Raw genomic sequence first — 16,913 nt, forward strand, 5'->3', positions numbered from 1 at the left:
CAACGGGTCGACGGAATGGGTGTGTAAATATTTTAATCCCATATCCTAGAACGTTGCCCCAGCCCCCATCGTCTGGGAATCCTCTGGCCCAGGATTCGCCAGCGGGGTGACAGGTCTCAAGACGATCACGAAGGTACCGTCCGTCAGTATCGCACCCAAACACTTAAAAACTTTTGTTTTATTTTTTCACAAATGCTTAAAATAAAAACAAACCAACATTGCAGGTATATCAAGAAGAGGATTCATTTCATAAAGGATGATTACAAGAAGTGAAAGGCCAAATTCAAGGATACACAATCAAAAAATATTCCTTTTACAGGATATCAGCAAAAAATATCCTTGTTACATGATTACAAAAAGTGAAAGGATAATGGTGTCGCGGACCCTACAGAATGCTGCGGTCTCTACCTAGATGGCGGCCCATCGGCAGGATTATTCCGAAGACTTGATGGGACGCTCCCGCCAGAAGAGGGGCCCGAAGAGCTGGGCAAGGCAGAAGGAACGGGACGACGAGGGTAGTTCTTCACGAGACCATGTTCGTTCCTTAGGCCAAGTTCTATCCTCTCCAGCATCTTGTTCGTCTCCTCAGCCAATTGACAACGAGCCTTGTGCTTAATAACTGTTGTCCGCTGTTGGGTTTGGGATAATAACGAAGATAACCGATTCACTTCTCTAGAAGCAGCACCAACGGCCTCCTCGCGGGTTGCTGCTAAATTCTTGAAGTGATTGGTTTGTTCTTCCTGCTGCGCTAATGAAGATTGAGCCTTTTCAAGTTTTTCATTTGTGACGCGAAGGCGTCCCTCGAGCTCTGAAAAAAGAAAACACCACGGAGTTAGCGTAGAAAAAAAACATGGTCACACTCGATGAAATGGGATTATACCTTCGACACAAGCCGAAGCCTCTTCATACTCATTAACAACCGCATCTCGCGCTTCATCAAGATGGTCATATTCCGCGGATAATTTCTTATAGTCTAGTTGAAGGTTGGTGAGAGTAAATTGACATGAATCTAATTCTACCTGCTTCATCGAGTCCATATGACGAAGGTGGTCGACCTCTTTATTTATCTCTGAGACCCCTTTGCTGAGTCTGTACATGCACACTTCAAGATTCCTCTCAGACTCGGCATGACGAGCTACGTCGGCACGGGACGCGGAAAGAGTATTGCTGAGAGCGTAGAATTCAGCACGAGCATCATCTCTTTCTCTGTCAAGACAGAGCATATTATCCTGGACCCCTGAAAGAGGAATGGATCGAGCCGTCTGTAATTCTTCTTCCAGCAGCTGAATCCTAGATTCCAACAAGGAAGTACGCTCACGGGCTTCCCGCAGATTATCACGGGTCCACAGCAGTGTGCCATTAAATAAAGCACGATCATGGTTGTACAGATTTTGCATGTCGACCATCTGAACATGCCGCGCGCGCCATACCTCAGCCCGAGCATCCCATTTCTTAGCTTCACTCTTAATTTTCTCAACCAAATCTCTAATACGAGATTTTTGCCGAGCTCTTTCGTTTCGAAGCCATATCAGCTCGGGGACGCCACCCACTGGAGATAGGGTGGGGAGACTCAGACAGAACAACTAAGAAATAGAAGAATGACGACATACTGCGAGGGAAAAGAACCAAACCTGTGAAAGTGGAAACTTGGCTACGAGTTTGCTCTAACTCAGCGCGCACAGCAACACGTTCTGAACGAAGACCGGCCTCTGCTTCACCCAGCTTTTCTTTCTCCTTAAGGCTTTTCTTCAGTTCTTCTATTTCCACCTCAGCCGCAGATAATTCCTTTTCTAGGTGACGAAGCTTAGCCTCGAGCTTCAGAGATTTCGCTTTGAAGAACTGATACAGCACGTGGTTACAATGCTCACTCCTCATCATCTACACATCAAGATGACAAAACATTATTTCACCGAAGCATTTGATCGTCACGTAGAAGTATGTACGAAAATTTACCTCCAGCACACGCTGCTGCGGAAAGCCATATTGATACCCGTCGGCGATGGCCATCATATCGGCAACGGAAGTAGGAGGCTCCGGCACAAGGGTAGCTTCGGGAACAGTCAACCTTTTTCCCCAGGCTTCAGACACCCGCGCCTTAGAAGACATCTCCATCATGCGACGGGTATACGCGGTCGATTCCTTTTCCCCAGCAACAACAGGGGCGGGATGAGAGACAAATAGAAGATTCTTTTCCTTGAACCAATCCATGATGGCGTCCTCACCCTCAGACGTCGGCGACTGGGGAAGATTATCAGCAGGCACATCAATGACAGATTTTCCTTTCTTCGGCATGACCCCCTCAGCACAAATGTTGGCATGATCCTCCGCGCCTACATGCACAGCAGGCTCCTCCGCACCAACATCTTCTACAGTAACGTCTCCATTACCATCACCACCAAGCACATCCCAATCATCATTGGGGGAAAGTAAAGAGAAGTCCTCGGGAAAATCGAGGGCTTCGTCAAAGAACTCCCCCGTGGAGTACATCCGATCAAAAGAAAATTCTTGAGAAGCGGGAAGGGTATCCGCGGCATCACCAGCAGGGACGGAAACATCCCCGATAACAACGTCATCAGCCACCACGGCTTTGTTCCTTCATTCGTCACCAGCATGACCAGCGAAGACCTCTTCTTCGACATTGATAGGGGAGGTACCAGTACGTTGCTCCCCATCTGTAATCTCATCCTCAGCAAACTCTTCGTTCACTGGACTAGTAAATTCTTCTTGGGCTTCAACCTCGCCCATCACAGTAGTAGAAGACTGCTTCGACCTAATCTTTTTCTTCTTCAACACCTGAAACCAACACCACAAAAAGAATTATTTTTCCCGACTGATAGAAGTTCTAAAAAAAAGAAGCGCAGCTAGAATCCGCGTACCTGAGCAGCTGAGGTATTCTTCGGTGGGAGTATAGCACCGGAACCTTCCTCCTCGTCTCCCTCTACGACGTCAAGGGCATAAGGAAAATTCATACTCGCAAAGTTCAGACGCCAGGGACAGAAATCTCCATAGCGAACAGGAGGAGACTCGCGCGGCTTACTATTCTCGGTAGGCCGCCAACCACGGGGACCAGGAATCCAACCGTAAGCCCACGGACCGACAATCTCGATATCATTGGCGTGCCACTCGTAGTCATGATCGCGCTTGATCCTCTCTCGCGCGGGGAAGAGTTTCCGACGATTAGACGCCTCCGTGCCAGGAACATACTTCAGCTTGGCATCGCTGACCTCATTTAACAGACGAATCTCGCCCCGAGGAGCAGGGAGATTCCGAAGACTGACACTCCACGGCTTGCGATTCCTACTATTGACGTAATCACCGAAGGAGTTATTGAAATTCTCAGGAGTATACCATTCCTTCTCCATGGGATTGGGGACGTAACAAGTCATCGACGTTTCCCCCTTACTCCGCAGATAGCATTCCTTCAGGGCGCGGAGATAATTCCCCGATAGTTGGGATACGGAACGGCTGTGAGTATTGGTAGAAGAGCCTTCACGACTAGCGAGCACGTCATAGTAGAAGGAATCACCTGATTTGTACAACGGCAGCATAAGACCATCTTCGAATGCTCCAACCGTCGTTAACAAATGAAATTCATCGAACTCATACTTGGAGATAAGCTCATACGTAATATCATCCTCAGGGGCATAGAAACGAACCCCGAAGGCTTGAAGCTCATGCTTTTCCTTGAATATTTCGAGATCGATATGCTTGAAGGTTACTTTTTTCCTACTAACCGAGACACTGCGTATCAAGGGAGCAGCCTCATCCTCCTCGGCGGGGCCGAAAGAACTAACGAACGCTTCCGAAGCTTTTCTCTTCACGGGGGGATTCTTTGAAGATTCAGCCCTAGGAGCTACACCCTTCGTATTCTTCCCTTTAAAAGTTGGAGAAGACCGCAGATGATGCTCGGGCACTAACGAACGTAGAGGAGGACTGTCAAAAGCAACAGCGCGGGGCGGAGCCTGCGTACTCCTAGTATCATCACGAGGACGACCCGCTGAGCGATCGAAGACTCTTCGGGAACCAGACGGAATGTTCGGAGGAATCTCTTCCCTAGAGGACGAGGCCTTCGCTCCAGAAGAAACTCGACTCCGACGAACATCATCTTGAGACTCTCGACGCGGAGGAGATCTCGACAGCCCAGAATCAGGAGTCTGATAAGTAAGCCGCGGACGGTCAGACATGGCTGCGAAAAGAATAAAATCAAGAACAAGTTACACACAATCAAAAAACATTACCAAAGATCAAAAAACCACATCCATAGCAATACACACACGATAACGCAGAAACCCTAAAATTGGTATACATGCTCAAAATTTCATAAAATTCACACCCTCGAAGTAGTGGCTTCCTTAATTTAAGATGAAGAACAGGGGAAAACTAGTATGCAAGCATCAGAAGAAGTTCTTCATCACAAACAAGGAACAGCAGTAGCAGAGAATTCACAAATCAACACAGCGTGAAACATTGGAAATAAAGAAAAGAAAAACTTACCGGCAAAAACAGCAGTAGAAGAAACAAACAGGGGAAGCGGGCGTGATTAATGCTAAGGTAGAGAGAATTTAAGATCACAGGTCCAGTGAAGACTGACAGAGAATTTAAGATCACAGGTGCAATGAAGACTGACAGAGAATTTAAGGTCACAGGTTCAATGAAGACAGACAGAAATTTTAAGGGCTGAAAAAAAGAATGAAAACTGAGAGAGCGTTTAGGAAGAATGAAATTAATTTTTCTTTCTATCCTTAAAATATCCGAAAGAAAGAGTAGGAAATTAAGGGAGGAATGGGAAACGTGCCCGTTACATAAGCAGTTAATGCACGAATAAAAGATGTGCCCAAGTATCTAGGAGAAGTTATTAGGAGTGAGAAGAATATGCGACGATAGTTTTTCTTCAAGGCACCCATTAGTCATTCAAGCCCGAAGAAAAGGGGCAAATTGTGTACACATATATCTCACTATCAGACACGTGTATATAAAAAGATACGTGGAAAGCATGCAGGCCAAAACATCAAAACATGATGCGTCACGAAACACCCAATAAACCCCGAGGAGTTACTTTATCTCATCCCCAAAAGAGAAGGTAAGATCAACGGTGGAGAGAAAGCTAGCTGACACGGACTGACAGGGGCAGAAGACACTTGTCTGACACGAGCAGACCCCTCAACTACCCGCATTAAACACTCTGAGCAGTGTACGTGTCGACCAACCTGTGGAACGAGAGAGGATGCCTCTGCGGGATCAAGGGGCAAACGCAGACCTCCGCGTAATGGACGCGAGGACACAAGAAGATAAGGTTCCAACGGTCTTCAGAGATGGGTCCCACGTTCTAACCTTATAAATACCCAATCTCCACCAAGAGGAAAAGGGATCGGAAAAATCAGGGAGAGAAGGAGAGAGAAAAAGAGAGATATTGCAAGGGTAAGTTAATCACTTGGAAGAGAGAAACATGTAAACCCAAAAGTCATTCGACTATTCATGTAACCGTGAAGAACGTAGTAAAACAACAAACCCCGTGGATGTAGGCCTTAGTGCTGAACCACGTAAACCTTGGTCTTATTTATATTTCAGCACTTTACATTTATTTAGCTCCATGGATGTTTACTTATATGTTTTGTTTTCCTTAATACTTATATCCCATGCGCAAACGCCTCGCATGGAGTTGTTAGATGAGGCCATGATAAACCCGAAGGTTTTGAGCCAATGAATCAACACTAGGATATCATCATCGCAATCTCTTTAGATGATAATGATTGATTGTGAGCGTTCGGACCACCATGCAGGTTTGTGTGCTCACAGTTGTTTATTCCTTCTTAAAAAGAAACCAAGACCTGGGAAGAGTATAATATCGGTTCTAGATTTAGAGACTATAATTTTATATTAAACATTTTCTCTACACATTTTCGGATAAGATATAATAGATAACATCAATTTTATCAAAAAAACAAAAGAATAACTTTAGTAACTTGCTTCGAGAGCTACATGCACCTCTACTACCACCTGGAAGACTTTCTTCGCCAAAATTACCCTTAAACTTTATAGAAAACGAAAACATTATGTTTCACTAAGGAAAAAAAAACCCTAAAAAAGTTTTTTATAACCAACTGATTGGAACTGTGTCACCAAACTAATTGATGTTGAGGGTTTGACTAGAGGTGCCCCAGAGTTTAATCCTATGCATGTCTCGTAAATGGGTACCTTAACTATTCATTTCTTAATGGTAACTTCTTTAGTAAGAATTTTAATTTTGTTAAAATGTTCTAGGGATAAACTATACAAGGAGTTCCTTGTTTGGTTGGTGCTGTTAATGACGGTTCTTCTGAATGGCTAGGTTTTTGGTGGTGTTGATACTTCTTATGGGAATTCCCAGTCGTTCCACAGCTTCAGTTTTCAAGTTCAGCAAGGTGGGAGTTCTTTAGTCGAGGTAGGTCTTGTAATTTTAATTTGTTTGTTTTCCAACCCCTTCTGATAACAAACCTTCTGACCCCTCTTTGTTTGTTTATATGTTTGGATTGGTTAAAACATGTAATTATGTATATTTACAACATATTTTTGTTTCAAGTGTAGTAAGTATTTCCTGGGCATGGGTATTTCAAAAGTGAAACCATCGAGATGCATCTTTGCCTAATCTCCTGTATTATCTTAGCGAACCTACATATAAGTATGTGAATGTAGCCGATAGTCTCCTATATAACATCTAAGTATGTGAATATAGCCGATAGAAAAATTCTAGGAAATATATATTGATTAAACGGGTAGTCGAATGAACTACAAGTTTGTCAAAAAAGAATAATATTTATGTTCATGTATCATCTGTCTCTTTCCTAACAATAAGATGTTATCTGGGCCATATTAGCTCACTCATCAATCTAAAATTGCCATAAAGAACAAAAGAGATTGCTGCACTTGTGAAGAGAGATACCTGCCCATGCTTATCACAATGTGGATCTTGCCTTCTCGGAGAAGTAGGGTACTAACATGTGAGACCTAAAGACCCACAATAAGAAAGGTTCCAATATTTATTGGTATAGAAGTATTAAATTGTTGGTGCTGGTATGTTTTTTTTTTCTTTCTTTTTTTTTAAATGAAAGAATAAGTCAGTTTTTGAACATGACATTGTGTTTTATAGGAGCCACTGGATCCATTTTCTCTTGTTGCTGATGAACTCTCTCTTATTGGTAATCGGCTACGTGAGATGGTGGTTGCTGAGGTACATTCTTTTCTTTCTTTCCCCTCACTTCTGATAATCTATCAGAGTAATGAACATCAGACATAAACATGTATGCTTATTTTTCATGTAGGTCCCTGAGCTTGCCTCAGCTGCTGAATACTTCTTTAAGATGGGGGTAGAGGGAAAGAGGTTTCGGCCCACGGTATGAACTAATGCGCTTACATTTCAGGTTTCTGACCCTCTTCGACATTACATCAATTATACCTTTATTTTACTGTATTATGATCCTCGATGCTTAGAGTAGTCTCGCCGTTGATGCTAAGGAAGTTGTAGTTGTGGTCACTGGTGATGAAATGAAAAAGGATGAACATTTTGTAGGTTGTAGTCGTTATATAAGATATAGGTGAAGATAGTGATGGAGGAATAATTGGTGATGGGACAGCAATGGCTGGGGTCATCTGCTCATGAATCTTAGTCTGGATGTAGTTCACAGTTATCTTTATAGTGACATGACGAACATCATTACCAGTCTGCACATTAATTACTGTACATCAAGTATAACTTTTATGCTACTTACAGCGTATAATGACATGCCTATTTTGCTTTTGTTTGTGTCTCTGTCTTCCTCATAAGAAACTGCAGATTCCTTTCTCTTATGCAGGTTCTATTGTTGATGGCATCAGCGTTGAATGTGTCACTACCTGGATCTGTTCCCGATGCCGTGGCTAATTTTTCCAATGAACTCCGTACCAGGCAGCAGTGTATTGCTGAGATTACCGAGATGATTCATGTGGGTTCTTTAGAATAAATGCGTTTGTCTAGAATTCTAATGTCACTCCGGCTGGTGTATGAAACTTTTTATGAAATTTGGTACAAATTGTACAGAGATGATCACGCTAGCGCTTAATTGTTTGTAATGCTCACGCCATTAAAAACTTTAAAATGACCTTATATCTGATTGAATCACACTAATCCCGTGTTAAGTATGTCATATATGTCAGTGAGATTGATAATATTTAAGAAAAAAAACTCTGTTATGTGAGCTTTTCTTCGTCCAGTAGATGGGTCACAACTGTAGACTGGACCTTTAGTTGGTTGAACATGTATCTATCTTTACCATTCTTTAAATGAATAATCCTCTTTTCTGTTCGCACCAGAGTACCATGATGCTTCCTTTTATCAGTTGCCACTTACTCATATCTTCTCTTTTTCTTTCACATGAATATTCCTGTCTGCTAGGTTGCAAGTCTTCTTCATGATGATGTCTTGAATGATGCTGATACAAGGCGTGGTGTTCGTTCCCTTAATTTCTTAATGGGGAATAAGGTATCTTTGCTGCACTTCCTTTTCAGTCCCCTCCCTGCGGATACTTTTCATTTTAGGAAATGATTGGCAATTTCGATGTTTGAATCCTGAATTATGCTTTACATTGTTCTCCTGAAAATGATAATCTAGACTTGGAATTCGAACGATGACCTCAATTAACGTTTAGAGAAAGGGTTCAACTTCATTTTTTTTTAATGCACATTCCTTATGTCGATATTGTTGAGTACTTAGCTGTATATAGATCTGTTGTGTAATTTCTTCTAAGACTATGCCTGGTATTAATTACTTCAGAATTGGGTTACTTTTTGACTCTGCGGGACAACATTCAGCCTCAAATTGATTGTTTAAAGCACACATGACTTAAACAGGTAGCCTGCTCGACACAGGAGTTGGCCTTGCATCTATGGTTGATAACTGATGTTCAGATGCACTCACACAGACACACGTATGTTGCAGAGATATAAATTGTTTGCCTTTTTACTGATGGCGTCCTTTTATCATCTCAGGGCTTGGCGTATCAATTGATCGACGATGTTCTCGATTTTACAGGGACACCAGCTTCCCTGGGAAAGGGTTCGCTTTCTGACATCCGCCATGTAATTCATCTCTCAACTTTGCACCTCTGTTATGTTTGGTTATAGAATTTATCTTGTTATGATTCTTATGGATAAGGTCACCTATAGACTCATATGCATAATCTTAAGGACCTTCAAACTCGAGCATTTGCATGAATTTACCCTCTCTAATGGAGAATCAAGCTTCTCATTCGGCACCTTCGATACTCCTAGTTTTCTAGAACACTTGCGTTAATAACTATAACATATTTTTTCACCTGTTCTGGTTTTAGCTATTGGATGGTTAATGGGTCGAAGAAATTGCTAAGTAAATTTTCATTTTTATAGGGGATCATAACAGCTCCGATATTGTTTGCTATCGAAGAATTCCCACAATTACAAGAAGTTATCAATCGAGGCTTCAGCGACCCTGCAGATGTTGATTTTGTTTAATGTCACCCACTCACACACGTGGTCAAGTGCATATACACATATCTACACATACTTCGCTAAGTAATTAGGTGTTTTTAGAATCGTTACAGACGATATAACTCACCCACTATCGTGCTTATGTGCTAGACACACCAGATTTACAGCTGAACTTTTTTTTTTTGCTCAATCATGTATTTATTCAAAAGCTAAAGAGAGATTTTCATTTGAGAGCTTTTTCCTTTTGTTTTCCATGTTCTTTTTGCTAATGCGTGCTCTTAATCTGAATATACTAGGCCCTTGAATACCTTGGTAAGAGTCGCGGCATACAAAGAGCAAAAGAACTAGCAACTGAACATGCCAACCTGGCAGCCTCGGCCATCAACTCTCTTCCTCAAAGTGATGATGATGATGTCAGAATATCGAGACGGGCACTGGTGGACCTCACTCATATAGTCATCACAAGAACAAAGTAGAGACAAACAAAATATTCTTCCCATTCAAACTACATTAGAAGAAAGCAAACTTCTTATCAATTTCTGGTAAGGCCTTTTTGTATCCCTCATTCTTTTAGTTAGTTCTTAGTTTTACTTCTTTATACGTCAGGAATAATTATGTGAAAACTTAGCATTTCATGTAAAGCCCTCTTCTAATCCAATGATTTGGCTCCCTAATGTTGGTATTCTTTATCGTGTACTCCTTTAGTTGATTTCATGTCTTCTGATTCTATGTCAGTGATGCACTCAACCCTTTCATTACCCTGTTCACTTTTCCTGATGGACATTTGTAAAAAAATAAATTTAAAAGAAAAAGTCGTTTCTGTTTAAAATCTACAATATTGCGCAGGTCATAAACATTTTGAAAATTGAATGTTTGGTCCATAATGGACTCAAAACGAACACATCAAACATTTTTACATTCCATAGGAGTTTCTCTTATAAAATTGTTCTTGGTGAACTAGTCAGACAATAGTTTTTACTTCCATTAGTGTTCAAAATCCAGCACTAGTGCAAGTCATTTCCGAAAGGAAAATATGAGAAAAGCCAAGCTTTTGTACCTAGAGAAACCCCTAGCTAGAAAGAGTGTTGAAACAAAACTCCTCTTTCTAGTATTGTTGGTCCAATGAACAAAAAGACCATTTTACCCCTATGACACTGTCTCATCACTCTCTCGTACAAAGTAACTTCAGTTTTTTGTCCCCACTACTAAGACAAACAGCATCATAATCTTCTTTCGCCAATGATACAATCTCTATCATCTTCTCACAAACAAGAATATCATCAACAACTAAAAAGAAAAAAAAAAAGCAAAATTCTTACATAACAGAAAACAACAACAACAATCTTACATTTGCACCAAATAAAAGAAAAAAAAAAGTTCGTCTGAAAAAAAAAGTTGGTTTCTTTTTCCATGGCAGAATTCTGTAGCAGCAGCAGCAGTAGTATCACCAATTCAAACAACAAATCAAACATAACCCACATAGCATCTGACCATCTTTTCTCAATCTTACTATTGTTACCCATAGAATCAGTTCTTTCATTTACTATGGTTTGTAAAAGATTCAAACTTGTAGCTTGTTCTGAAACTTTATGGGAATCTATATGTAGAAGGGATTGGGGTAATTCTTATGTTGATGCACTTTCATCTTCACCCCCTGAACATCAACTTTCATGGAAAAAGCTTTATCAACTAGTTACTCAAATGGGTTCTGTTAATTGTATCAGATTATCTTGTTTTGATAATACTTCAGCTTTTCCAAGACCCAGAGCTTCTCACTCTATTAATTTTGTTTCTGATTGTCTGGTCTTGTTTGGAGGTGGCTGTGAGGGAGGTAACTATTTGTTTCCTTTAATCAGTTTTGTATCTTTTATGTTAGCTTTTGTTTGATCTACTACTATTGATTTGAGTAATGGGGGTTTTAGCCTTCTCTTGTATTTGTTTAATGAGTTGATTTAGAGATACTATATAATCTTGGCATCTTGACTTAACCTGCTGAAAAGTCTTTGTCAGAGCCGTCTCATAAGAAACTCCTTAATTGCCGTAAGGGGTTTCTTAAGCGATTGGAAATTGGATATGTGGTTTTTCTTCTAGTGGGGTTTGTTTGAGTTGGTATGCTTGACTGATCATGGTGCTGTGCAGTGATGTTTTGCAATTTCTTTATTTATGGTTGAGGTGGTCATTTAGGTGGTATTATGGCATTTCTATTCGGGTGTTTATCGATCCGAATTCTCTACCTTTTGTGATGTTGTTGAATTGTTATTATGTTAGTATCTTGCTTCATCTGTAATCTGTGTTTGATATGCTATGTGTCTCTAGATTGAGACAATTCTATCACTAGCTATTGGAAGTGTGAATCAGGGAGTTATTGCTTGAGCTTTGCAGTCTGGAAAATATTTTCCTAGAAAAAACAAACTTTTCAAGTTCACCTCGCAGGTCTGAAATTTGAATGTGTGGTTTTGGTAATGGCTATCGGATGACTCCAATTTGTTTTTGGGCGGTTTGTGGTTTATGCATGAAGGGAACCTTGTCTGGCAAAGGTTTTGCATATGTTGTCCTTCTCTGGAGAAATATGCATGGATTTAATGTCAAGTTTTTGAATCTAGAATGAGGGATTTGATTGAAAAACTAAATATTTACTTAACTAGTAGTGTGCTTTAGGCATTGTTAAAAGATGGCTTGCATGACTAGTTAGCTTCTGCTGATTTTGCATTCTCACCACATTAACCTAGATTACCTTATCTTGCAGGGCGCCATCTGGATGACACTTGGGTTGCATACATTGGTAACGAATTTAAGACGATCCTCTGGCAAAAGACCAATTCAGGAGTTCCAAGCGGAAGATTTGGCCAAACCTGTGCAGTTGTTGGTGAAACTCTTGTCCTCTTCGGAGGGATTAATGATCACGGTCTCCGCCAGAATGATACGTGGGTAGGTCATGTTCTGCGCGATGAAATGCTTCAAATTACAATCTCGTGGATGCTTCTCGAAGTGGGTTCTGCTGCACCTCCTCCTCGTGGAGCTCATGCCGGATGTTGTGTGGACGGCAAGAAAATGCTGATCCATGGAGGAATTGGGCTGGATGGGTTAAGATTGAACGATACATGGATTTTAGATTTATCCAATGGTATAAACTCTGCCGCATGGCATGAGGTTGTTACTCGACTTTCACCTCCAGCACGTTCAGGACACACTTTGACCTGTATTGGAGGGACTCGAATGGTTCTTTTTGGTGGAAGAGGAATTGGTTATGAAGTCCTCAATGATGTGTGGCTTTTTGATATTGCAGAGGAATACCCCGAATGGGTTCCATTGATATACGATTCCACTGATGTCCCTGTGGGTATTCCTCCCCCACGAGTGGGTCACTCAGCTACTCTTGTCTTAGGAGGAAGATTGCTAATCTATGGAGGAGAAGATTCATCTCGACACCGAAAAAATGATTTTTGGATGTTGGATATTAACGGTATACCAACGGCAGAAGCATGTACTAACTCACAAGAGCTAAGGGTATTATCTAAGAAGGTCTGGAAGAGATTGAAACTAGAAGGCCATAGGCCGGGTTCCAGGTCATTTCACCAGGCATGTGTAGATAAATCAGGCTGCAATATTTACGTGTTTGGTGGAATGGTTGATGGACTGGTCCTGCCAGCTGAAGCATTTGGTTTGAGGTTTGATGGAGAGCTCTATCTAATAGAGCTTTTGCTTCAACCGTAGAAGTACGAAATCGAAACAGTTGATGTATCTCTTTCTCTAGATGGCTAATCTCGCTATGTGAAACCGTCTGTAAATAAAGAGTAGCTCTATCATGTAACTCAATAATCTTCCACATTAATGGACATAGTTTAGAATAAGAAAGAACAGTTCTTCCCAGGGTTTTGAGTTATTGCTTTCGCCTTTTAAGTTCGAGCATAATGTGTACAAATTTCGAATTAATTCTCAGAACTTTACGCTTGAAAACCACTGTTAAACAGGAGGGTGTCAAACAGACGACCAACACTATACTTAGCAGATGAGGGAACATGTCGGTCAAATCCTTAATTACAGTAGATGTAGGCAAAAACAAAGGAAAAACCAAAAGCAGATTGATGCAATGCAGATGCAGAGTAGAATGACAAGATATTGCTGTCATAATTAACTGGAGGAGAAAACGCTTCACCACTTGATGAATCCTCGCCATGCGTCAGGAGGTAGAACCCACCGAAAACTTGAACATCCAAGCATAAGGAGACCAGAGGGCCCTGTACGACCTCGCAGCGGTATGGGCGGAAAAAAAATTCGGGTAGGGGACCGATATGATGCATTATTTCAAATTATTGCAGAAAATTGGCAGCATTCATTTATTCGGTCATTGCTGCTCTAAGCTCTGAGTAATACAAAAATGAAATGGTCCCTCAAGATGGAAAGAAGAAACGAAGAATTCAGTATATTGTAGCGGATTTATCATAAGTCATTCCCGTTTTGATGCTTACATTGATGTCCCTCCTGACTGGTATCTATGGAATATAACAAGTTCATGAATTGATATGACTAGTTGCAGAAGAGGTGAGAAACAATTTCATTATGGCCCTACTTGGTTACAAGTCCAAAGTCTTGATCAGGACGCGCAACTGAATATAGATGCAGTAAAAAGAGAACCTCATTTTTTCAAATTTAAGAAACAACAGATGCATTTGAGTACCACTGGATAGAATAAGAATCCATATATCGACGTTAAAATGCAAGTAAATATGAACATATTTATTCGTTCAATCAACTTCATGGAGATATTCTTCTTGTTCAGATGAGAATACAACAAAAACTAAGTAAATTCGTAGCTTCGTTACATATTTATCTTTATGTTGAGCGCTTGAACAACTGAACCCATGCCGATGTTTAAGTTATGTTTCAGAATGTTGAGCCATTGAACCCGAAGAATGATCGCTTCAGAAAGAATAAACAAACGAGAATAAATATTAGTAATTGTTTCTTTAGCAATCACATGTTGGGAGTACTAAGTATGCTACAACAAATTACCGGAGGTTGACAAAGATTTGACTAATTTTTATGGAGAGAGCAGATCCCAGCCCATCCAACGCATCTTTGATGCTGGGAAGCTATTCTAAAGTCATCAGCCACACTAGACATGCATAGACACAGAGGTATCACCACTGACTGCTTCTTTTTTATCAATAATCTATCTGAATCTATAGATCTCGTTCTACCACATTGTTCATATTCTAGAAAGGTTTGGGTTAGATCATAAAGCTTTTGGAACATCTAGGTTACTCGCCAAATCTATACTGCCTCATATTCACTAATGAAGCTTCAAGCTTCAATCTACTTTATAGTAGCAGTTAGAAAATGTTTTCCACAGGTAACACGGTCTTTTAGGAAAGAGAGAAACAGAAGAGTACAGGACAGTCTATCCTTGTAAGACCCCGTAAGATAAGGTTCTACCCTGATTCTGCCTCTCCCCACTAAAAAATATTTTGTTCTAGTACTACTAACACCATCATCATCTTTTTCATAGGGTGATTTCCACCACAAGACGGTACAGTTAGGAGTTCAATAGTGATACGGTTGCATTGAGGATGATCCAGATTGTTAATCAGTCATCCTTACCTAAAGACTAAAGTGAAAGCTCTTATTATCAGTCAAACTCCAATTTCGCTCAGGTTATATGGATTACCAAACATCCTCCTTGTGCGTCAAGCACAAAATTCAAAAACAAAGATGGAGCTAAAACTTAGTATATATACTGATGAACCATAAATTATACATAGAATTTTGCTAACAGGTGAGCGATGTGAGACGAGGTGTAAATAGCAAAACAAAAAGAAAAAGAAAAGAAACTAGGTTCACTGGCTTACCTCCACGTCAGAGAATTTGATATAGAATCGGGAGCTATCCAAGGAGAGCTTTGTTTCAAGAATTTCTGCAATGGCTGAACTGAGTTTTCCATTAACACTTGGACCTAGACCTCCAATGGATATTAGTTCTCCATAAGCAGCCGGGTCTTCGGTTCCAGCAAATGCAATAGGAACTCCACCATTCAGCAAAATCATCACATACTAAACAATCAACACCGATATAAGCAAACATTAAGCAAATAACAAACTCGTTTACTAATAACCTATTAAAAGCGTACTACAGGCCCATGACTACATTTTGTGCATATTGAGTTTTGGCAAAACTTAAAGTGTGTGGACTGAAGCAGTGAAATAAGAGAACCACTACAAAGGCTCACAATAATACAATGATTTAGGATTCTACATAGTCCAAGAGCTTTCCTGCATCTTCTATATGCACACAACATAGGAGGAAAAGGGCATTCTTATTTCTTGTACAGAGTCTCATATGAACTACCATTACATAGACAATTACAAACAAGAAGAACCCAAACAAATGGTAGCAAGAACTCAACCTTCTCTACCCATTACAGCCGGATAATCAGAAAACAAAGATTAGAAACCTCTATGCTTGCTTAAAGCATCATACGTGCAGTCCCAAAAAAAGCAACCATTCACACAGTACAATTATCAAACAAGTCATGCACAAGACTGGAACAAACTCTGAAACATAAAATATTAACAAAACTGGGTTTAAGTTATAAAACTTACAGATTCAGGCTTGCCAATGATTTTTGCGACAACTTTAGTTGCATCTTTGAGAATATCTGAAGCTATAACAGAATCTACAGGAATATTGATGAAAAGGTTTAAAGTTGGCATTTTTTATAATCAAATAGCTAAACTCACTTGTTAGTAATCACTCTTTATCTTACAATTGTTTTTGGTTTAGGGTAAGTAGAACGAGAATTTTCAGAAGACCAGATAGAGTTATGGATGAATGGATATCATAAATACTCTGTTTCACTCTTTTTTTTTGTGTGTACTTCGTACAAAAACAAAAAATCTTTTTGACAAGTGGACAAACAATCCTCGCACCATGGTTCATTCTAATATATACTCCCTCGGTCTCCCTCAGTCCCAATTCAGTCGAAGGTTTAAGTATTTGAGATATATAGCCCTGTTGAAATACCCGATAGACAAATGTACCCCGTTTTTTTTATTTGAAAATCTACGCTTGTTATCAACTTTTCCATCCATCTTGGTGAAGTCACATTATAATTTATTTAGTTATCTTTTACTCGTTGCCATGTTGACCTTCTAAGTTATTTTCAAGGTTCGTCGAGCTCGGTTCCAGATCGTTTCACCATTCTCAGGTTCTCCACGTCATGTCCCAAAAGGGTTCATCATTCTCAAGTTCAAGGTCCAAGTTTTTAGTTCAGGATTCGTCATGGGTAAATAGGACTTTTTAATAGGTGAGATAACTACCACCTTGTACTTAACTGAATGGAAACTGTTTTTTTTTCAAAAAACTGAGGGACAAGTCAAAACAGGAGTACATTTGTAAAGTTCAAAAAAACGGGGGTACATTTGAAATGCCAAAAAAAA

The 16,913-nt window shown here is 40.3% G+C and overlaps 3 protein-coding genes across 3 annotated transcripts; 2 read left to right on the forward strand and 1 right to left on the reverse strand.

The window, feature by feature from the left end:
• The first annotated feature begins 6,187 nt into the window (after positions 1 to 6,187).
• On the forward strand, positions 6,188 to 8,815 carry LOC113360659 (solanesyl-diphosphate synthase 1, mitochondrial-like). The gene is made up of 7 exons (XM_026604145.1): positions 6,188 to 6,217; positions 6,329 to 6,421; positions 7,127 to 7,207; positions 7,299 to 7,370; positions 7,830 to 7,958; positions 8,408 to 8,494; positions 8,786 to 8,815. Exons 1-7 carry the CDS (start codon positions 6,188 to 6,190, stop codon positions 8,801 to 8,803), a joined length of 510 nt encoding a protein of 169 aa, XP_026459930.1. The 3' UTR covers positions 8,804 to 8,815.
• Positions 8,816 to 10,712: 1,897 nt separating this feature from the next.
• Positions 10,713 to 13,332, forward strand: LOC113358664 (F-box/kelch-repeat protein At1g51550-like). The gene is made up of 2 exons (XM_026602280.1): positions 10,713 to 11,308; positions 12,224 to 13,332. The coding sequence occupies exons 1-2, from the start codon at positions 10,888 to 10,890 to the stop codon at positions 13,189 to 13,191; spliced, it is 1,389 nt and encodes a 462-aa protein (XP_026458065.1). The 5' UTR covers positions 10,713 to 10,887; the 3' UTR covers positions 13,192 to 13,332.
• Positions 13,333 to 14,162: 830 nt separating this feature from the next.
• On the reverse strand, positions 14,163 to 16,367 carry LOC113358665 (macrophage migration inhibitory factor homolog). The gene is made up of 3 exons (XM_026602281.1): positions 16,077 to 16,367; positions 15,327 to 15,527; positions 14,163 to 14,397 (listed from the first exon to the last, which is right to left on the reverse strand). The coding sequence occupies exons 1-3, from the start codon at positions 16,185 to 16,187 to the stop codon at positions 14,362 to 14,364; spliced, it is 348 nt and encodes a 115-aa protein (XP_026458066.1). The 5' UTR covers positions 16,188 to 16,367; the 3' UTR covers positions 14,163 to 14,361.
• Positions 16,368 to 16,913: the final 546 nt, after the last annotated feature.

Source organism: Papaver somniferum, chromosome 3 (genome assembly GCF_003573695.1).
Source record: "Papaver somniferum cultivar HN1 chromosome 3, ASM357369v1, whole genome shotgun sequence".
Taxonomy (NCBI): domain Eukaryota; kingdom Viridiplantae; phylum Streptophyta; class Magnoliopsida; order Ranunculales; family Papaveraceae; genus Papaver; species Papaver somniferum.